The 21,306-nt window shown below is 45.0% G+C and overlaps 1 protein-coding gene across 5 annotated transcripts in view; it reads right to left on the bottom strand.

Moving 5' to 3' along the window:
• LOC123406340 (branched-chain-amino-acid aminotransferase-like protein 1) overlaps window positions 1-20,902 on the bottom strand; it is a 30,454-nt gene extending 9,552 nt beyond the window's left edge. Inside the window, exons 1-18 of one of the 5 annotated variants that reach the window (XM_045099837.1) lie at window positions 20,599-20,885; window positions 20,134-20,232; window positions 19,490-19,561; window positions 19,304-19,396; window positions 19,004-19,141; window positions 18,242-18,300; window positions 18,020-18,122; window positions 16,211-16,399; window positions 16,006-16,106; window positions 15,862-15,916; window positions 15,565-15,651; window positions 15,388-15,439; window positions 14,939-15,024; window positions 14,767-14,820; window positions 14,573-14,656; window positions 14,422-14,493; window positions 13,480-13,560; window positions 18-53 (exon numbers count right to left, since the gene is read on the bottom strand). In XM_045099837.1, coding sequence (XP_044955772.1) covers window positions 18-53; window positions 13,480-13,560; window positions 14,422-14,493; window positions 14,573-14,656; window positions 14,767-14,820; window positions 14,939-15,024; window positions 15,388-15,439; window positions 15,565-15,651; window positions 15,862-15,916; window positions 16,006-16,106; window positions 16,211-16,399; window positions 18,020-18,122; window positions 18,242-18,300; window positions 19,004-19,141; window positions 19,304-19,396; window positions 19,490-19,561; window positions 20,134-20,232; window positions 20,599-20,685 — 1,548 coding nt within the window. In that variant the 5' untranslated portion in view covers window positions 20,686-20,885. Of the gene's footprint in view, window positions 1-11; window positions 54-13,479; window positions 13,561-14,421; window positions 14,494-14,572; window positions 14,657-14,766; window positions 14,821-14,938; window positions 15,025-15,387; window positions 15,440-15,564; window positions 15,652-15,861; window positions 15,917-16,005; window positions 16,107-16,210; window positions 16,400-18,019; window positions 18,123-18,241; window positions 18,301-19,003; window positions 19,142-19,303; window positions 19,397-19,489; window positions 19,567-20,133; window positions 20,233-20,598 lie in introns of those variants that run through there. The other 4 variants (XM_045099839.1, XM_045099838.1, XM_045099841.1 and 1 more) reach the window with 4 other exon arrangements.
• Window positions 20,903-21,306: the final 404 nt, after the last annotated feature.

Here is a 21,306-nt window from a genome sequence, read left to right on the forward strand (position 1 = left end):
CAAAAAAGTCAGCTCACCGGTGTAATTTCGCCCATTGTTCCGGTTGTCCACACCTGCATGTGAAAAATCACATTACCAGGGCAATAAATAGTGTATTTTAACTTACTGCAGTAGTTGAAAGTATGCAGCCTGCCTTATTATGGTAGTTCATAAACAAGGAGATGTGTTAATTTGAAAGTTCTTCTAAGAGAAACAGCCAAATTTGAGTGATCCATTCTACACATGCATAATTCATGTAACTACAACTTATAACTATAACTATAGCTATAGCATAGCATCATTTAAGTTTATTAACATTAAAGAAGAAAGTAAAACCTGCACAAAAAGGAAAAGAAGTAATTTAAAAATCTTAAAATGCTTAGTAATTGCTAGCTTAGAAGTGGTCGAACTTCAAAACTTGATAACAAATGTCTGTTGTTGAATCAGGAGGGAAGAGAGGAGTACCAGCAGACCGTGTGAATGTGTGTGGTGGCTCTACTAGGAGCTGGATGGCTGGGTGCCTCCTTTCTAGGTCAGTCCCTCTACATGGGCTTGTGCCCTAAGGGAGAGGAGGCTGGGCTGGGCCCATACCGGTTCAACACTCCCCCTCAAGATCGGTGGTAGATATCTATCATTCCCATCTTGTCACATGCCAAGTTACACTTCTTTGTCCCCAGTCCCTTTATCAAAAAATCTGCAAACTGCTGCCCAGAGATCCCGGCATCAAGTTTCACCTTAATGAAGAAGCGATCAATTTTCACATGCTTTGTCCTATCAAGTTGAACTGGGTTATTAGCGATAGCTATAGCTGACTGATTGTCACACCACACCTTCAAGGGTCCCTTCCTCAGAAGTTTCAACTCACTCAGCAGGTACTTCACCCAGAGCATCTCACACAACCCTTGAGATAATGCTCTATACTCAGCTTCTGCTGTTGATCTAGACACAACCGGCTGTTTCTTGCTTCTCCATGACACCAAATTTCCTCCCACAAACACGCAGTAGCCAAAAGTTGATCTTCTATCATCTTGACAACTGGCCCAGTCAGAGTCACTATAGCCATCCACCTCAAGATGTCCACTCTTCCCAAACCACAACCCTTTACCCGGAGTCCCCTTCAAGTATCTCAGGATTCTATGCACAATATCAAGATGCCCACTCCTTGTTTCATGCATGTATCTGCTCACCACCCCATAGCATACGTAATGTCAGGCCTGGTATGACACAAGTACAACAACCTCCCATCCAATTTCTGATAATCTTCCTTATTCACCAGCTCTCCTGATTGTGCTGTCACTTGGTGATTTTGTTCAATCGGAGTAGGGGCAGTACGACATCCCATTATGCCCACGTCACTCAAGAGATCCAAGGTGTAGTTTCGTTGGCACAAAGAGATTCCCTTCTCTGTCCGAGCCACTTCAACGCCAAGAAAGTATTTTAGATTACCCAAATCCTTTACCTCAAACTCCTTGCTCAAACAACCCTTCGGTCTTTCTATTTCCTCCTTATCATCTCCAGTGATGATAATGTCATCCAGATAAACAACAAGAATGGTGATCTTCCGATCAGAGTGCTTGTAGAACATCGTGTGGCCGCCGTTACACTGACCATGCCCCATACCACGGACAGCACCTATGAACCTATCAAACCATGCCCTTGGTGATTGCTTAAGTCCATACAAGGATTTCTTCCGCCTCCATACCTTCCCCATAGTCTTTGAAGTACCAAAACCTGGTGGTATCTTCATGTACACTTCTTCCTGCAACACACCATGCAAGAAGGCATTCTTGACATCTAATTGATGCAACTTCCACCCAAAGTTTGCAGCACAGGAGACCAATATCCTTACTGTGTTCATCTTTGCCACGGGAGCAAACGTCTCATCATAGTCAATTCCATAAGTTTGACTATATCCTCTGGCGACCAATCTGGCCTTATATCGTTCCACCTTCCCTTCAGGATTCCGCTTCACTATATAAGATCCACTTACAACTCATTGTTTTCTTTTCTGCCGGCAATGTGGTTAGCACACGTCTTGTTTTTCCTTAGTGCTTCCAACTCTTCTATCATCGCTTCACGCCACTTTGGATCTTGCTTTGCAGCCTTCAAATCCTTTGGAATTGACACAGTTTGAAGGGAGGCAACAAATGCCTTATATGAGGGTGACAAAGCCTTATAAGACACAAAATTGCCAATATCAAGATCACCACAAGCATCATCCTTCGGTAGAGCTTTCCTTGCTATTTCATCCTTTCTTGTTGCTTCACGTGTAGCCTTTCGCAACGCAATGGGCAACTCCACTGTGTCAGATGAGTTTGTCTCACTGCCTTGCTGCTCCCCCTGCACTCCTGCCTCGCTGCCTTGTTGCTCCCCCTACACTCTTGCCTCACTGCCTTGCTGCTCCCCTTGCACGTGTGGTTGTCGTCGAGAGTATACCAAGGTGTTTGTCTGCCATCGATCCCGAACAGGAAGCCGGAGATTACCAATCTAAATGGAACCCATTGTTGGATGAACCCGGACCTGCACATCACCATCAGTGAGAGTACCAACTGGAATTGTACCAACAATTGGTTGGACTTGAACATGTACATCCTCCTCAGTGTTAGTGCCCACAGAATCATCATGAGAATGAGATACAACCTTCTCTCCCTCTTGACCATCCTGCACAAAGTGTAAGTGGTGAAGCTCCGCAAACAACAAACTTAGGTCTGTCGGCCCACCGTAGAATGGCTGATGAGGCCATCCCAACCAAGAACACTACACCAACCATCGATGGACCTATAACAAGAAGTCGTGCCAAACTTATATGTGACCAGGTGAACGCTAACTTAAGTTTATCTTATAAACTTGATGAAATGGTTGTGCCTTCATCTCCATTGTTGTTGGTTGAACTTAGGTACACAATGAAGGAATCCAACAACATATGAGCTCATGAAGAAACAAGTTGAAGAAGTAAAATTGAAGAAAACAAGTTTCAAGTGAATCTGTTTTCTACAGAATTTTTGCCTCTGATCTTTGGTTGTGCCCCACCCATATGGAACATAGACGGGGCCTTTGGGCTATACTAACAGAAGATCCTTGAAGTTTACTTTCCAACCCAAAAAACCTCACATCATTTAAAGTTGTGTAGCTCAAGATATTCAAGTTTTGGTGGAAGGTGTTCCGGCTGATAAATGCTACGCGAATTTCCAAGGAGCTCTCCAATAACTCACCAAGTTGACTACTCTTCACCCAAGGGAAGCATATGAATTCTGCACCATTTTGAACCCTTTTCACACCTAGCTAAGGGGGTTGTCCCAGCTATAAAACCCAATCTCCCCCATCTTGTTAGGGGTCTTTTGTCAAACCAAAAACAGCTATAAGCTTTGCAGCCAAGATTGCTTGAGATCCAAGAGATCTTGCTACCTTTGCTCTTGTGAGTTCATTCGGATTCGTGAGAAGGAGCCTCTGGTTCCCCCTACCTCGTGCTCTACGGTTCCGACCGTTTTGTGTGGGTTAGTCCCGGTTTGTGGTTCTGCGATTGTTCGGACAGCGGGTTGGAGTTCTTGCAGCTTCGGTCAGCCATCCCCAACGTACGGGTCGCATCCAACCTTGGCAGGTATAAAGCTAGTTATCCCTGCTGCTTGCAGCTAGTTACCCTCCCCAATTGGATCCTATGCCGTGAAGATCGGGCCACCCTCGGGCGTGAATCCTTCAATGGGTTTGTGCCTATCATCTTGGTATCAGAGCTTTCGTTTACACGGTAGGATCTGTTATCATAGTTCGTCTTGTTATCATCCCTTTAGATCGGTAGGTTTTGTTGCAAATTTTTCCGTCCTATAGTCCAAAGCCTCACCAAAAATAAATCCCAAAACCTTGTTGGTGCTGAGATCTTGTTGTTGCATTCCTTGCAAGTTTTTCATCTTTTAGATCTGCACCAAGTTCATCGTTGTAGTAGTTTTCAGATTTCGTTGTGTTACTTAGAAAGAGAGAAAAAAACAGAAAAAGAAGAAAAGAAGTGCAAAAAAAAGAGAGAAAGAAAGTGTTGAGCAAGTTCCAAAAGTTTCAGTTCGGTAGAAACTTTAAGGAAGTTTTGTGTGAGCTGTTTGCTTTTCAATCTTGGTGCAAGGTCTCATATTTCCATAAAAAATTCTTGGTTTGCATCAACTTGATTTCAGCACAAGCCCTCTTTGTTTACCCCACCTAGAGCTCCACCAAAAACCGAAGCTAGTTCTTTGATCCCTGTCTTTCAATCGCTTTAACACATCCGGGAGAACCGTGGTCTGTTTTGAACTCATAAGAACTTTGGTGAGTAAGAGGTGAGGTTGTGTGATTCCACAAAAAAAAATCCTATTCCACTTTCTTTAGCCCTACTAACATGGCAGGATCTGGTTTGAGTGTTCATGGAGAAAATCAAGGAGGAGATGAGGATCCGATCTCACGTGCGGAGTTTCAACAGGTGCAGAACGGCATCCTTCAACTTCAACAAACCATGGACAGGATGCTCAATGAGCATCCTCCCGCACGGGGCAATGGGGTTCCACACCGACAAGACCTTATTGACCCGCACGGCGAAGCTAGCGGTGAAAACTCCGTGGGAGGTGCTGCCCGAAGAGGACATGAAGATGAGTACAACAACTATGGCGGAGATCATTGGGAAGTTGAAGACACCGGTGCTGCTGCTCGAGGTCGTGGTGTTGCTGCTCGTGGAGTGCCGCGAGGAGGACATGATAGAGGGCGAGGCCATGGTCCTCGTGGACGCTACTTTGACCCACACGAGCATGCTGCTCGTGGTCATGGTGATGAGTTTGATGACTATGATGGTATTCCGTATCGTGTGCTGCTGCATATGGTGATGATGGTCGTCGTCATGACCGTCGTGGTCGAGATGATCCTGATAATATTGCAAGAATAAAGTTGCAGGTTCCCAAGTTCACGGGAAAGGAAGATCCGGATGCATATTTTGATTGGGAAGAGCAATGTGATCAGATTTTTCGCATCCACAATCTTGCAGATCCAAAAAGGATAAACCTTGCTTGTGTTGAGTTTTCAGGTTATGCACTCACTTGGTGGAACCAACTACAAGAAAACTAGCTGCTGTTGGGTCGTGAACACATTGGTACATGGGAAGAAATGAAGCAAGCAATGAGGAGGCGGTTTGTTCCTTCACAATATCAAAGAGATCTCCGAAACAGATTGCAACGCCTCACCCAAGGTACTCGCACGGTGGATGAGTATTATAAAGAGAAGGAATCGCTGCTGGTTCGTGCTCGTGTTCATGAAGATGAAGAGTCAAAGATGGCAAGATTTTTGCATGGTCTCAACAACGATATTTCCGATTTTGTGGAGATGTTTCCTTATAACACTCTACAAGATATTTTGGATCAAGCAAAGCGCACGGAGAGGAAGGTGCAGCGGAGTGGCCATGGACGTTCATCTCTGAACCGCACCACCACACCATGGCATAGGTCGCAGCCAAGTTCCTCTCATGGCGGTTCTCATTTTCAGCATACTCCTACTGCCACCCGGCGAGCAGCAGCATCTTCGGCTTATCACCGGCTCCTCGCAATGGTGACAAACGTGTTGTTGTTGCTGCTGCAAGTACCAATAATTCCACAACTGTACCATCAACTCGCAGCCGAGATATTGAGTGTTGGAAGTGCAAAGGGCGTGGTCACATCTCTTCCGAGTGTTCGAATCAAAAAGTCCTACTGATCAATGAACAAGGTGAATGGGAATCTGAGAATGAACATGAAGATGATGGAACACAAACTGAGCATGAAGTTGGAGAAGGAGAGACACGTTCTTGTGATATTCAGCCCAACATGGGAGATTGCTTTGTTTCCCGTCGTGTGCTTAGTATTAATGCAGCTAGAGAAGAGAAAGGGCAGCGACATAATATCTTTCACACCCGTGGAACTATCAAGAACAAGGTTTGTAGCATTGACAATGGCAGCTGCAATAACATTGCAAGTTCAGATTTGGTGGAGAGGTTGGGACTGAAACAAAGTGTTAGGAAAGCAACTTATCTGTATTGAAGGCCCAAGGGGCATATATATATTACACATGACTTGAGGTGGAAGGAAAGTAAACATAGACTAATAAGGACTCCTAGACTAATACTAATAGACTAATAAGGACTCCTAGACTAATACTAATACTTCCTAACACCCCCCCCCCCTCTCAAATGCAAAGCGTATGCAATAGCATTGCATTTTGAAGAAGTGTAATACTAAAAAAAATGATAATCCAAATCCGCGTCTTGAGAGTGTCTTCGTAGCATGAAGAGTCTTCAAAACTTGTCGAGTCGCCGAAGGAGATAACGAAGAGATGGCACATCAGAGGTAGACACCGCATCACTTGAAGATACAAGATAAGTATCAAGAGAAGATGGGTTGCCAAAAGAAGATGACACATCATAGGAAGACACCGAAGAGATGGCACATCAGAGGAAGACACCGCATCACTTGAAGATACAACATAAGTATCAAGAGAAGATGGGTTGTCAAAAGAAGATGGCACATCAAGAGAATAAAGCATTGTGCAGAAAATCATAGTCCACGACAACCGACGGCGAAAAAATCTCGGCGGTTAAGGCACGATGGACGTAGATCGACAATGCAAAAGAAATCCAGGAAATCCTATAGGAAACAACAAGGGCAAATAGGCCACAAAAGTTGTATAGAAAGGATCAGGACCGGAGAAAAGGCCGACGGACAAAGGTATGGTGGACTCGCATGGCATGAGAAAACACATAACATCGACGGATTTGGTGGACGCAGCGGAAAAAAACTAAAAAACTAGAAACAATGACAGCGGAAGATGACAGAGAGCATAGTAGCAGCAGGAAGTGGCTAGCAGTAGGTAGCGTACACCAAGTTGTACCAAGTGGTCGCTAGCACCAGCGGGCAGCATGGCGTGCATGCGGAATTAGACAGAGGAGCACGCAGAGCAGCATGCACGCTACCAGCTGCTCCGGGAAGAGACTCGTGCACGTCCACGGGGAAGAGACATACGCTCGGGAAGCAACTAGAGGCGGAACGGCAACAGCTGCAGGAGGGCGCCACGTCCTTGCTCGAGGCAGGCAGCATCCCGACGGCCGTTAGGAAGCAGCGGGGCCCGCGACCTGGAAGTCGACGGCGGCGTACATCCTGCTGGGAGAATCGGCCGGAGGACGAATTCGATGATGACGACGACAAGCACCCGCTCTTCGGGGCCCTCTTCAATGAGGCCGAGCGCGAGTATGGCTTCAGGCACGAGGGCGCCATCGCCATCCCCTGCCACGAGCAACATCCACCGAAATAAGGAGGGAGGCGGCGGGATCTGGCGACGGCTGGGGGCGTGAGATACAGCGGGATGAGGCGGCGGCGGCTGGACGCGGCGGCCGCCGGCCGAGGCGAAGGTGGCGGCCACGGCGTGCCAGGAGGCGCAGACGGCGCGGAAGCTACGGAGGTCGAGGGAGGGGAGGCGCGGGACGAGCAGCAGGAGGAAGTCCTCGTGGAGCCCCGCCCAGTCCGCCATGGCCGCCGTCGAGGGAGCCGCCGGATAGGGGTTGGGCAGCGCCGGATAGGGGTTGGGCAGCGCCGATCACGCAAGAAAAGCGCGAGATTGGATCGGGAGGGCGAGTTGCTGCGCCCGAAAAAAATAACCTAAGCTCTAATACCATGTTAGGCAAGCAACTTATCTGTATTTAAGGCCCAAGGGGCATATATATATTACACATGACTTGAGGTGCAAGGAAAGTAAACATAGACTAATAAGGACTCCTAGACTAATACTAATAGACTAATAAGGACTCCTAGACTAATACTAATACTTCTTAACACAAAGAAGACACCCAAGTCCCTACAAGATGCAATGGCTTAGTGATTGTGGATCGCTGCGAGTAAGTAACATGGTCACCGTTCAGTTTTCCATTGGGAAGTATCAAGATCAAGTGGAATGTGATGTGGTGCCAATGCAAGCATGTCAATTGTTGCTGGGAAGACCTTGGTTGTTTGATCATGATGTGCAAATCAGCAGCCGTGCTAATCGCCTCTCGTTCCAATACAAGGGAGAACGCATATCCTTGCTCCCTTTGACGCCCGAAGAAATATTGATGGATGATATGAAAAGGAAAGAGAGAGAGAGAGTGAGAAACACTTGAGTGAGATCCACCAACATAGTGAGCGAGAGAATCCAAAGCCAAATAAAACCCCACAGCTTAAATTGACCAAGACATGGGAAAAGCAGGGGTTAGTTATGATGGCTAGGAAAAGGGACATGAGGGAGTTGAGAGAACCCAATTCCGTTTTCTTTGTACTTCTGTACAAGGAAACTTTTCTTTCTACTAATGACTTACCCTCTACCACTCCTAGTGTTGTTGCTGAAATTTTGCAGGGGTATGAAGATGTTTTCCCCAAGGAGGTACCACCGGGGCTGTCACCAAAAAGGGAGGAGAAATTATATGCTAACAAGGAAAAGTGCACATTTTGCACCGACAAAGTTGTGTTTCTCGGCTTTATTGTTTCAGGTCAAGTTGTGGAGGTAGATGAGGAGAAGGTCACAGCCATCCGTGAGTGGATGCCTCCACAAAATGTGAGCCAAGTACGAAGCTTTCTTGGCCTTGCTGGTTTCTACCGTCGATTTGTGAAGGATTTCAGCACCATTGCTGCCCCAATGAACGAGCTCACAAAGAAAGAAGTACCCTTCAAGTGGGGTCTTGCACAAGAGAAGGCCTTTCAAGAGCTGAAAGATAAGTTGACAACCGCACCATTGCTTGCTCTACCCGACTTTGGTAAGACTTTTGAAATTGAATGTGATGCAAGTGGTGTTGGTATCGGAGGAGTGCTAATGCAAGAAGGTAGGCCTGTTGCATATTTCAGTGAGAAGGTAAGTGGTCCAACTCTCAATTATTTTGTTTATGACAAAGAATTATATGCACTTGTAAGATCTTTGGAGACATGGCAACATTATTTGTGGCCTAAAGAATTTGTGATACATTCCAACCATGAATCTTTGAAGCATCTTAGAGGTCAACTAAAACTGAACCCTAGGCATGCAAAATGGAGTGAATTCATAGAATCTTTTCCCTATATTGTCAAGTACAAGAAAGGAAAAGATAATGTTGTTGCCGATGCCTTGTCTAGACGTCATATCTTACTTTCCCAACTAGATGCTAAAACTCTTGGATTGCAAAGTATAAAATAATTATATGCTCAAGATACATATTTTGCTGAACCATATTCCAAATGCAATGTGGGAAAAGGATGGGAAAAGTTTCATATGCATGATGGTTTCTTGTTTCGAGCTAACAAATTGTGCATTCCAGATTGCTCTGTTCCTTTACTATTATTACAGGAAGCACATGTTGGTGGTCTCATGGGACATTTTGGTGCCAAGAAAACTGAGAGTGTGTTGATTGACCATTTCTTTTGGCCAAAAGATGAGACGTGATGTCGAACGCCATGTGCTGCGTTGTGAAACCCACACAAATCAACCGCACACTATCCATGATGCTGAGAGCAGTTTTGAAGAAGAATCTGAAGATGTGGGAAGAATGTCTCCCCCACGTGGAGTTTGCGTCCAACAGGGCGGTACATTCGACCACTAAATTTTGCCCTTTTGAAGTTGTTTATGGTTTCAAACCTGCTGCTCCCATAGACCTTTTGCCTTTGCCTTTGCAGGAACGAACCAATATTGATGCAAGTAAGCGTGCTGAATTTGTGAAGAAAATTCATGAGAAGACTAAAGAAAACATTGAGAAGATGACCGAGCAGTACGCAAAGAGAGCAAACAAAGGAAGAAAGAAGATGTTTGAAGAAGGTGACTTGGTGTGGATACACCTAAGGAAGGATCGTTTCCCGAATCAGCGCAAATGCAAGTTGCAGCCTCGTGGAGATGGCCCTTTCAAGGTTCTTGCGACCTTTGCTCTTGTGAGTTCATTCGGATTCGCGAGAAGGAGCCTCTGGTTCCCTCTACCTCGTGCTCTACGGTTCCGGCCGTTTTGTGTGGGTTAGTCCCGGTTTGTGGTTCTGCGATTGTTCGGACAGCGGGTTGGAGTTCTTGCAGCTTCGGTCAGCCATCCCCAACGTACGGGTCGCATCCAACCTTGACAGGTATAAAGCTAGTTATCCCGCCTGCTTGCAGCTAGTTACCCTCCCCGATTGGATCCTACGCCGCGAAGATTGGGCCACCCTTGGGCGTGAATCCTTCAACGGGTTTGTGCCTATCAATGGCTCAGACTCCCTGGAAGTGACATCCATACTGATTAATCAGCGTTTCTCAGAGGGACACCAACAGTTGTACCCCTACTGACTCGAAGCATAGCCCAGAAAAAACGCACTTCACTGCCCGCGGATCTAGCTTCCCAACAGAAGGTCGGTGGTCACGAACAAAGCAGGTATTGCCAAACAACTTTGGGGGAACAACAAACTTATTTTCTCCAAACAGCAATTCACATGCCGATTTCATGCCGAGTATCCTTGAAGGTGTCCGGTTGGTCAGGTATGTGGTTGTCGTAACTGCTTCACTCCACAAAAACTTGTGCATATTCATGGTAAACATCAACGACCGTGTAACCTCAAGAATATGTTGATTCTTCCTTTCTGCCACTCCATTCTGAGGGGGGGGTGTCCGGACAAGAAGTTTGATGAAGAATCCCTTGGTCAGACAAGAAGGCACCAAAGGTGTTGTTCACATACTCTGTGCCATTGTCAGTCCTGATCACCTGCACCTGCACCTTAGACTGGTTCTTTAACAAGGCATGGAAATCCTGAAAACAGCCGAGCACCTCATCCTTATGACGCATCAAATAAATCCAAGTCATACGAGTATAGCAGTCAATAAAGATAACAAAGTACTTCATTCCATTCACTGACACGACTGGGCTCTTCCATACATCCGAATGAATGAGCATAAAAGGAGATATGCTCCTAAGCCCCTTACTCACATATGTAGCTCTTGTGTGTTTTGCATATTCGCAAGCATCACATGTGAGCTTGCCCTTGCCTATTCCACACATAACATCTGGAAATATTCTACTCGTTTTATCAAACGAGACATGTCCCATCCTACAGTGATGGATCATCGTCTGCTTCTCCTTGCCCTCCATGGTCGCAGCACAAACCAAGTCTGGTTGCACTCCCTGGTCCATATACCAGAGCCCCCTACGTCTGGTGCCAGTCCCAACCGTCTGCCTCGTCTGTCGATCCTTAATCTCACAACCAAATTTGTCAAGGATCACACGAAAGTCTATTTGATCAATGAGAGTACTGAAAGAGACCAAATTGACAGCAAAAGACGGCACATGTAAAACTGAGGATAGGGAGATGGTCGGAGTGCACTTTACTGTACCAACTCCAATGACCGGTTGTTTTGTGCCATCGGCAGTTTGTATAGTGCCCGTGTGAGAAGGGGGATGCTTATTGTAAGATTCGAATATGCAGGATTTGCCCGCAACATGCCTAGATGCTCCAGAGTCTAGAACCCATTCTAGACCATTCTCATTAGCAGTAAGAGATGCCTTTTCCGGACTAACTTCATCAGTGGAGGTCCAGTGAGCACAATCTCCATAGCGATTCAAGCCTGCAGTTTGGAGCCGTGATATGAAAGCATGAAGTTCCTCCAACTCAGCCCTCAACTTAACAGTCTGAGCATCCTTCTCACGTGTCGCCCCCTCTGTTGTTTCCTTGCCAGCCTGGATTTCCTCAACCTTCCTCTTGAGGCTTTCCAATTCCTCCCTGAGCCTCTCAACCTCTACTACAGTCGTGTTGTATTCCTTCTCTGACCATGCATTGGCCTTCTCTACACTGTCTTTAACACTCTTCTCTGGCTCCACATCACCCCTTCTCATGTCATCATTCCCTAGAGACTCCTTGACTGCATGGTGAGCACCAGCCGCAGCTATGGTATCACCCATCTCCAAAACAACAGTATGCTTGGCACTGCTAGCAACAACATCGGCCCCTGCAAAGCGCGCTTTGGTGGCCACAAAACGGCACCCCCTGCCAGCCTCCTGCTCCATCAGGAAGGGCCTCTCCCTGAGCATCAGGCTCTCCTCAAATCCTTCTCCTCAACAATCAGCAGCAGCAACTGCAGGTAGCAGCCACACCTCCCTTCTTCCTCAAACAGCACCTGCAGATCAGCCAGCAGTGCCTCAGCAGCCCCCAACACACAGCACCTCGTTCACCTACAGCAGCAGCAGCAGCAGCAGCAGCACAGCACACTGTTCTCTAGCCACAACAGCCTCCAGCGACAGCAGCAGTACCACCTCCAGATCAGAATCAGCAGCAGCAGCGACCTAACCAGCAGAATCAGCAGCTACAGTCTCCTCTGCATCCGCTTCTCCTCCAGCAGCACCACAGCACACGCATCAGCAAGCAGCAGCCGCAGCTCCTCTGCCTGCTCCCCCTGTTGTGCAGCTCGCCCGCAGCTTGCAGCCGCGTGCTCCCCTCCAGTCCTCTCTCCGGCCTCTCCCACATGCAGACCCACGCAGCTCACGCCACCTCCTTGTCTGCCTCGCGCGCACACAGCCGCTGGCGCAGCTCTCCTGCAGCTGCGAGAGGCCAGCCACCGCACAGCCACGGGAGGGAGAGAGAAGGGGATAAGGGGAAGAGGGGGAGGAGCCCTCGCCGAGGTGAGCCCCCTCCGGCTCCTAGGTCTGCCGGCGCCGCTGCACTCCCGTCAGGCCCTGTCATCCTCGCCTAGCTCTGATACCATGTTGAATCGGGAGGGAAGAGAGGAGTACCTCCAGCCCGTGTGAATGTGTGTGGCGGCTCTACTAGGAGCTGGGCCGGGTGCCTCCTTTCTAGGTCAGTCCTTCTACATGGGCTTGGGCCCTAAGGGAGAGGAGGCTGGGCTGGGCCCATACCGGTTCAACAACTGCCGCCTCAAAGTTCTTGTTCGACATCTTTCGCTGGTGGGCGGTAGCCTCGTTGAGGTCTGACCATCCCGACCTCGTCTCTCGTGTGTCCAGGTTTTGTTCATTAGGTGAATGAAAATATCAAGTCATGTTCTCTTTAGATGGCCTTCGCCCCGCCCGCTGTCCGCGCTCTGCCTCGTTCGCGCTGGCCGCCGCCAACAACGACAAGACCAGACCTTCTGGCGCGGGGTTCCTCAACCACACCTCCAACATGAGTAGATTAGGATAGTTGTTTTTTTAGTTGTTTTAGGGATCTTTTGCTATGTAAAATGTAATCCTGAAATAAATGAAAAATCAGTGTCCACATTATATTAGGTGACTCTGCCTGGATGGCCTCCACCCAGCCCGCTGTCCACGGACATTTGATGATGTCCAATAGGTGCTCTGCGTTGGAGATGCTCTAACATTCTTTTTCTATCAATGCATCGAGACGCAAGCCTTTATACTTTCTCAAAAGAAAAATGCTTAGTAATTTAAAACATACTTCTGCTATTTTATTTTGTTTAGTTCAATAGATAAGTGCACATTTCAGTATAAAGGATATTATACAGTTGCGAAACAAAAAAAAAACTCAGTAGAAGGACAAGATGAACAAATGTCCATGACATAAAATATCTAACCTCATCGGCAGCATGAAATTCAGATAGACTAATTCGCCGTTCATGTAATACCAGGTTTTCTTTCACAATAAGATCCATGACCTGATATTTTCATTCAATATGCAAAATATTAATTAGTAACTTCAATAAACAGGAAGATTGAGTTTTCTGTGGAACCATGTAAGTTCAGTTCTTCACCCTAACAATGGCAGAATGATTCGCTATCGACTAATAAATTTCCTCTTCCATGCATGTAGATAAACACATCATATTTATGCATGTCATGCTTTAGCAAAGCATATCCATGATATCTTCTATGAAAAGGAACAGAAACAACTGTCAAATAAGGCAACTGGGCTGAAGCTGCAGAACACATAAGAGGAAGATGCTAAGGCTACACAAATTGTGCTGACTTTCCGCTTCCACATTTCGAATATTTTACATTTTGTTTCAAAGATCGTTTAGAGCATGCCCATAATCAAGAACCTCAATGTCTGCATAAAAAGGAAACTGGTCCCTCCAGATTGTACTGGGTTCTGTTTATCAAACCCATATGTTGTCTTACAATGGACATATTGTATCCACTGAGCTGGGTAAATATAGGTATTTTTAATTAAGAATTCAAGATTTGCTTTTGTTTAAATGTATTATGTATTATTTACATAGTAATTCAACATATTGCACCAGAACACCATTTACTAGACATAAGAATCAAAAGGATCGAACTATGTACTTGTTGCTTGTATGTGAATCTTTCAGTGCATATCTAGTTGTATGAAGTACTGGTCCATGATATGAGTTGGGTACTGCTAAACAGCGTTGGGCCTTGACAAAAGTATTGGCACACAACACAACATGACAGAAATTTCTCAAGAAATTTTCTCGCGTGCCATTTCAAATTGGAGGGAACCACTTCTGTAGATTGGCTTCAATTTTTTCCAAGTGGAAGATGAATAGGCTTACAGTTGCACGGGTAATTCCTGGAAGGCAGTAGTCCGCATGAGGTGTCAATACAATGCCCTTCTTGACCATAAACTGCAGTTAATGCACAAGCACTTTAAAAAAAGCATATGGCTAATATTGAGCTATTTCAGCTGATCCTAATTGTACGTACTATGTTTGTTGCATTTGTTTCTGATACAAAACCATCTTGATCTAGCATGATAGCATCCTCAGCCTGTGCAAGATTACCTTCTATCTGCATAGAACCGACAGTGTTTGAGGCCCATTGCAATTTCCAATGCCTTCATTCTAGATAAAATTCAAGGAGCTTGTTAGATTAGAGCTTCAAATCTTAAGAGAAATGACCTTTGCCAGAATGTTGTTAATAAGATTGTTGTGATGTATCTTCGAATCTACGCTCTGAAACAAGTCATGGAGACAACCAAGGTCAATGATTATTCAATAAAGAGATAATAAAAGACACTTAATACAATAATAAAAGACACTTAATATAAAGAAGTTGGTGAATGTGTCTTACATTTGGAGAATTACGACGTGTGGTGGCAGTTACCAACTTAATCCCATGTGAGTTATCATAAACTGGTGGTTTCCACTCCGCAAGTACTGAAAAAGACCAAATATAAGGTCTTACCATTATTAAGTCGACCTAGTCTTCCAACGACAATGGACTGGACCAAATAGGGTCACAACGGCACACATCATTTCCAACAATAAAATACAGCAAACATGCTGACAGTGAAACCACAACCAGGCAGTCACCATTTACGAGTCATTATATTTTGAATGAAGGTCAGCGAATCGACTCGTATGGTCTTACACGCCAACACTGATTGCTACTCATAAGAAATGATTACAAAATAGGATAATATAATTTAGTCAGAAACCAGAAAATAACAAACATGATGTACAGATTTAAGCACAAAAAACACAATCAAGGAAAAAAAAGTGGGATCAAAATGTGAATACCAATCAAGACACACCCATATAGATTGAAAGCTGGACTCATTCCAGATGTCACCTACAGTTAAGGCAGGCAGTGCACAAAATGGATAAGTAGGTCGTGGAAAGAAAATTGCAAACGCACACTGCAGAACAGTGGAAGTGATAATACTGATGAGTAATGATCTATATCTATAGTAATACCTTCTTCCCACGGGTGAGAGTGAGCCTTATATGTGCATCATTGAACATCCCATTTGCATTAAGAGTCTTAAATATTGCATCCTTAATCTGCATTAAAACACGTGCATATCAAATACTCAGTTCAGTGGTTGAAACTTCAAAGTGAGCCTTCAGCAATCCTCTTAAATGAAAAACTGGGAAACACATTAGTATTTTACAAACCTAAATAGAAAGATGCCTGCCAAACAAGCAGCTACATGGTTCTTTCTTGCAATACTATAAATAACAAGTGAGAAGCAGGTAAGTAGAAGTAGTTACCCAATCACGACTGGGCACATTGCTGAAGGCCATAGCTTTTGTAGAATCAAACAATCTAGAAGAGAATAATATGGAGGGTTACTGCATAATTAATCATAAGCAGAAAAGTTATGGCAAGCCAAATAAAATATAGAAGTAATATACCTATCCAAGTGTTCTTCAAGTTTGAATACTTTCCCATCATATATACGCAATCCTTCCCACACAGCATCCCCTCCTTGTACAACTGAATCGAACACTGAAACCTTTACATCACAGATGATTAGAAAAAAGAATCGGGACAACTGATCAAGTGTGACCAGTTTAATGTTGCAATGCTGATTAAACAACAAAAGTTACGAGTGCATACCCTTGCACTATCACGTGGCAAAAGCTCATTTCCAACCCAAACAAGAATTTTTTTATTTCTTGGTACAGGAAGAGGAGGATCAGGCGGTGGTGGCAGCAGGGATCCTGCTGTTCTCCTTACCTGGCGCTTCAGCATATTGTAGAAGGGCAAGCTTTGCTCAAGTAGGTCATAAAATGCAAATGGAAAAGTCTGCAATCAAATAAGGTCGATGTTAACAATAAGACATGTTTTAATCGCCAAATAACACATCAAAGCAAGATGAAGTCAACTACTCAACTGTATCTTGATAACTAGAGCTAGTCCAACAGCTCTTCCAAAATACACCCCTATATCTCCATATAGGCACCCCTCTAAAAAGATTCCTCCAGTAGATTATGCTCAAGTTTCAGGAGAACCAACAAATCTCATCCCATATATCACTCTCTAATTCGGTAAATATACTTCCTACGTTCCGTATTAATTGATGTTTTGGAAAACATCCAACAGATTAGGGAAACTAATCCTAAAAATCAATCCAGCGCCCCATAATTGCAAACGGAGGAGGGAGAGTGCGTGAGAAGTGGGGTGACCTGAGAGAGTGAGGGGCAAATTTGGAAACCTGCGGAAAATGCTAAGTGTAGTGCGCTAGGACGTCAATTAATTTGAAAAAAAAAAGTTTGAGGCCAGGACGTCAAATAATATGGAATGGAGGGAGTATATATGTTGGTCCCACCTGTCATAAAGATGAGAAAAGATATAGAGGACACTGAGAAAGCCCACAAACACGATCCTGAGCAAGATATAGTGGCGCCACCGGAATGGGGATGGTGATAGGGGAACTGCTGAAGCACCGTTTTTTCTCACTCTCTTCCCTTCGTTGGGTATATGGGATGTGATAGGGGGACTGTCGGACTTGCTCTTAGATACAACTTCTTTTAAAAGGAATGGGATTCATTAAAAGGGTTAAATGCAATACCAAACCTTCTCATAAATACACCCGCTACTCTATACACCAGAAGGAATTACGATAAGGCTTTATGGCCAGAGGTAATAATTCTTAGGCTCAGTTTCGGTTGCTGAACTGTTCTGTGTTGTGCTTATTTTATAATCTGTTGTGGAAAACTAGACATGGAAATAGGCGAAAGCAGGTCAAACTAACTCTCAAATAGGGAAAAACGGGTGGGATAAACGTGATTATGAGAATAATAATACTAGTCTTTTCTACGCACTTTGTCCTCACTCATGCGCACCCGGGATGAACTTCGAGTTTGTTTGAATGGGCTCCCGGAAAAGAAGGAATTCCTTATTGATATGAGTAGTCTACCATCCCTAATAAGTCAGGCTATCACATACACCACCACTCAGAGGAACCGACGTCCACGTCGGGCCACAGGAACGTTCCCTCTTGGCACAAACGCCTGTGCAACGTCATGAACAACATGACTGCACACCTGTCCGCAAACATCCGTGTAACCGCGAGGGTCGGCTCTGATACCAAACTTGTAACGCCCCGGACACCCCCGCCGATGGTCGTTACTCCTTGCGGGATCTAGACTGGCCCCACATATCAATACTAGTCTTTTCTGCGCACTTTGTCCTCACTCATGCGCACCCGGGATGAACTTCCCGGTTGGTCACCCATCCTAGAACTACTCCAAGCCAAGCACGCTTAACCTGGGAGTTTTGTTTGAATGGGCTCCCGAAAAAGAAGGAATTCCTCATTGATATGAGTAGTCTACCATCCCTAATAAGCCAGGCTATCACAGTTAGCTAGAATAGAAGTACTAATAAATTACTGGAAATCAAGAGAGACGGTTGATGCAGGCTTACCATAGGGTAACGACGGGATTTCGAGAAGCCCGTTGATGTGTGTACACTTTCATACCACCAGGGAGCCCAAATACCATCAAAGTCCCTGGGGCCAGCTTTCCATCTACAAGTTAGAAACAATCCAAATGGTTTAAGAAAGCACACCACCTTCTTACTATGTGTGTACTCAGTGAGAAACTTGGACAATGAAACCCATTTAATTCTTATGCACGACCCACATACTTGAGCATTTGTGGCTGGAAAGGAATACCCAGGTCCTCACAGAGTCCACTCAAGACAGCCTGCATTTGATAGGGGAACAAACTGCATTGAATTGGATTGCAATTTGCAAATGTAGTTACTATAATAGTGAAGCAATGTTATACCATTAAAATGCCTTCATGCATTAAAATGTTCAAATGTACTCCCTCTGTTTTTATTTGCTCCGCATATTAGCTTTGACCAAGTTTATCGAAAACAATCTAAACTTCCACAATAAAAAATATATACGGTATGAATATATATCGAATGATGATTCTAATGGTATTGATTTGGTATTGTGGATGATAATATATTTTTGTATAAACTTGGTCAAAGTTTAGAAAGTTTGACTCGAGACAAAGCTAATATGAGAAGTAAATGAAAACAGAGGGAGTAATAAATATGGAAACTACTGCAGACATCATGATTGCAAACCGTAAAAACTGAAGTGAACTCAAATTGATCAGTTTGGTGTTTAGTAATCCTAATAGTTTGAAGCTGCACTGCCAGGCCCCTTCAAGGCACTGCTACACAATAATAATAGATGATTTATGAGTAAGCTAAAAATTTACAATTAGGGAAATATCCTAATAGCTTGAGGACTCCAATGCCAGATTCTTTGAAGCAACCTACCAAACAGTAACTGCAGATCCTATGCATACATTTATATTATTATTAGGTGTGATATAATCACCAGTTCACCACCAAAGATGAAACCATGCAGACAACCAATAACAGATTTACCTCAGGATCTCTTTGGAGATCATCTGCATCTATCACAGGTGGAGGGCTCCCAAGATCACACAACTCACTGTATATTGCGACAAGTTCTGCTACACCGAGCTCCAGGAAGGATGGTGGAACAACTTTATCAAATGACGGCTGAGGTATATGGAATGCTATTATCAGGAGGTCATATGTTTTGAATATGCAAAGCATAAGGGAAAGAGTAGCTCGTGCTGATTTAACAAATACTACAACAAATATAAAAGCAGAAATTAGGAACATGCATGAGTTTTACACGGAGAAATGGGGGGCACATACAAGGATATTCATAGGGTTACGTATTAATATGAAATGTTTTCCCTTCTTCATCAGGTCACCTGTGAGATTAGGGAGGCGCTGCTTCGCAATGTGCTACACATAACAATAATCAAGAGAGCAATGAATAATGGAGTAATAATTAATCTATAGAGGTATGCGCTGACACTTTAAGAATTGAAATTGCACCTTGCAGTAACGATATGCTTTCTCTCCTGGTCCAAAAATGACTTCTTTGACAACTTTGTTGCCATCAGGATCCTGCACTGGAAATGCTCAAATGTCTGAACTATACACAAGGCAGCATTCACATAGTATAATCAGAATTGACGGTATGCAAAATAGCGTTTTCCACATTACATGGAAATGGATTAATAAGACAATGAGGATTTTCCTCTTAAATGGTCCTAACGCCAGACAATGACTCACACCAAATTAATATATGTTCAATTAGCATCTACTCCCTCCGTCCCATAATGTAGGACGTTTTTCGACACTAATGTAGTGTCAAAAATCGTCTTATATTACGGGACAAAGGCAGGGAGTACATAATAAAGAGCTCCTGCCGTCTTTGAGGGAAAAAGAAGTTATGAATATCCATATAAAGATATGCAGTCCATATAAAGTAGTAATAACCAAAAACCAGTTCCCCGTTTCTCAACCAGCTCATTGGCTCCAATCAAACCCTGGTTCCGGACCAATCGACCTTATATGTAGACTCACATAAATCATGAGGTCACTGCAGCATTGGGTGAATACCGGCAGCAAATCATTATGGCTATGCAACGAATCCCTTCAAGTTGCAAACAACTCAAGCATGGTTCAAGTCTTACCATTTTAGAGAGAAGCTCCTGGCGATAGGGCCTGTCAACGCCAGTGACACGCAGGAAATTAGCGTAGAGAGGCTCGTCAAGCACATCCATGTCATCCCTCTGGAGCAAGGCAAAAGAAAAGACGAGGGTTAAAAAAAAGTCACCCGTGTCGTGTACCAACAGAGAGAGCGGGCATGACGATTTTTAGCTGCAAGCTGCTTAATCTACTTGCTGCAGGCAGCAATAAGCTACTAGTATAAGTTGCAGCGTTATTCAGGGCGAACGGAGCGCAAGCCGCAAGGGCAGGGCAGCATAAAGCAGTTGACCACCAAGTACACGAGCATTGGGTTTGGACGCCCCCACCCCCGTCTCCTCTCCCGTACATGTTCTCCCTCGGAATTCGCACGCGGAGCCAATAAGGAAGTGGCGAGAGGTCGATTCGCGCGTGTGCGGAGGAGGATTGGGGCGGAGGCGAGGCTCTCTCACCTGGGAGAAGGAGTACATGAGGCTGGTGCTGAGGGAGCGCGGCGCCGACCACGCGTGGATCACCGCCGGCTCCGGCGGCGACGCCATTCGCTCGGAACCGGAGCTGACACTCTGCGTCTCGGACGGAATTCGGTGGGAGCCTTCTTTCCTGGATTCGCTGGGATTCTTCTGATCCGATGAGGAGATTAGAGGCGGGCTATTTTAGTGGGCAGTGGCGAGGAGAGATGGTGTGAGTGACCTGCTGGTGCTTCATCAGAGAGAGAGAGAGTAAAGAATGGGCAGATGGCGTGTCAGTTGGTTGTCGACTTGCGCATACGGACAGTTCATTCTGCGTCATCGCAGCTTTGCCCTACTCTACGCGTTGGCTCTACATAGGTATTGTAATTGCTTAAGAAAGTGTTTAGAGAAATAAACTACTCCAAAAAGTGTTAGTAATTGTTTTATGGGCAACGCTACGCGTCCACCGACGGATTATTTCCAATGATCCGTCACCTTTACAGCCGTTTGATTATCTCCATCCAGCCGATCTGCACGCGGGGCTTCATCCGAGCATCCAGTAATTCCTGAAGCGACGTTCGAGTTTCTGAAACAATCGCTTTGTTGCAGGGTTTTTTCTTCGCGCGCGCTTCGGCTGATCACCCGTAATTCCTGAGACAACGCTCGAGTTTCTGAAACAATCGCTTTGTTGCAGTTTTTTTTCTATGCACG

Source organism: Hordeum vulgare, chromosome 6H, assembly GCF_904849725.1.
Source record: "Hordeum vulgare subsp. vulgare chromosome 6H, MorexV3_pseudomolecules_assembly, whole genome shotgun sequence".
Lineage (NCBI taxonomy): Eukaryota > Viridiplantae > Streptophyta > Magnoliopsida > Poales > Poaceae > Hordeum > Hordeum vulgare.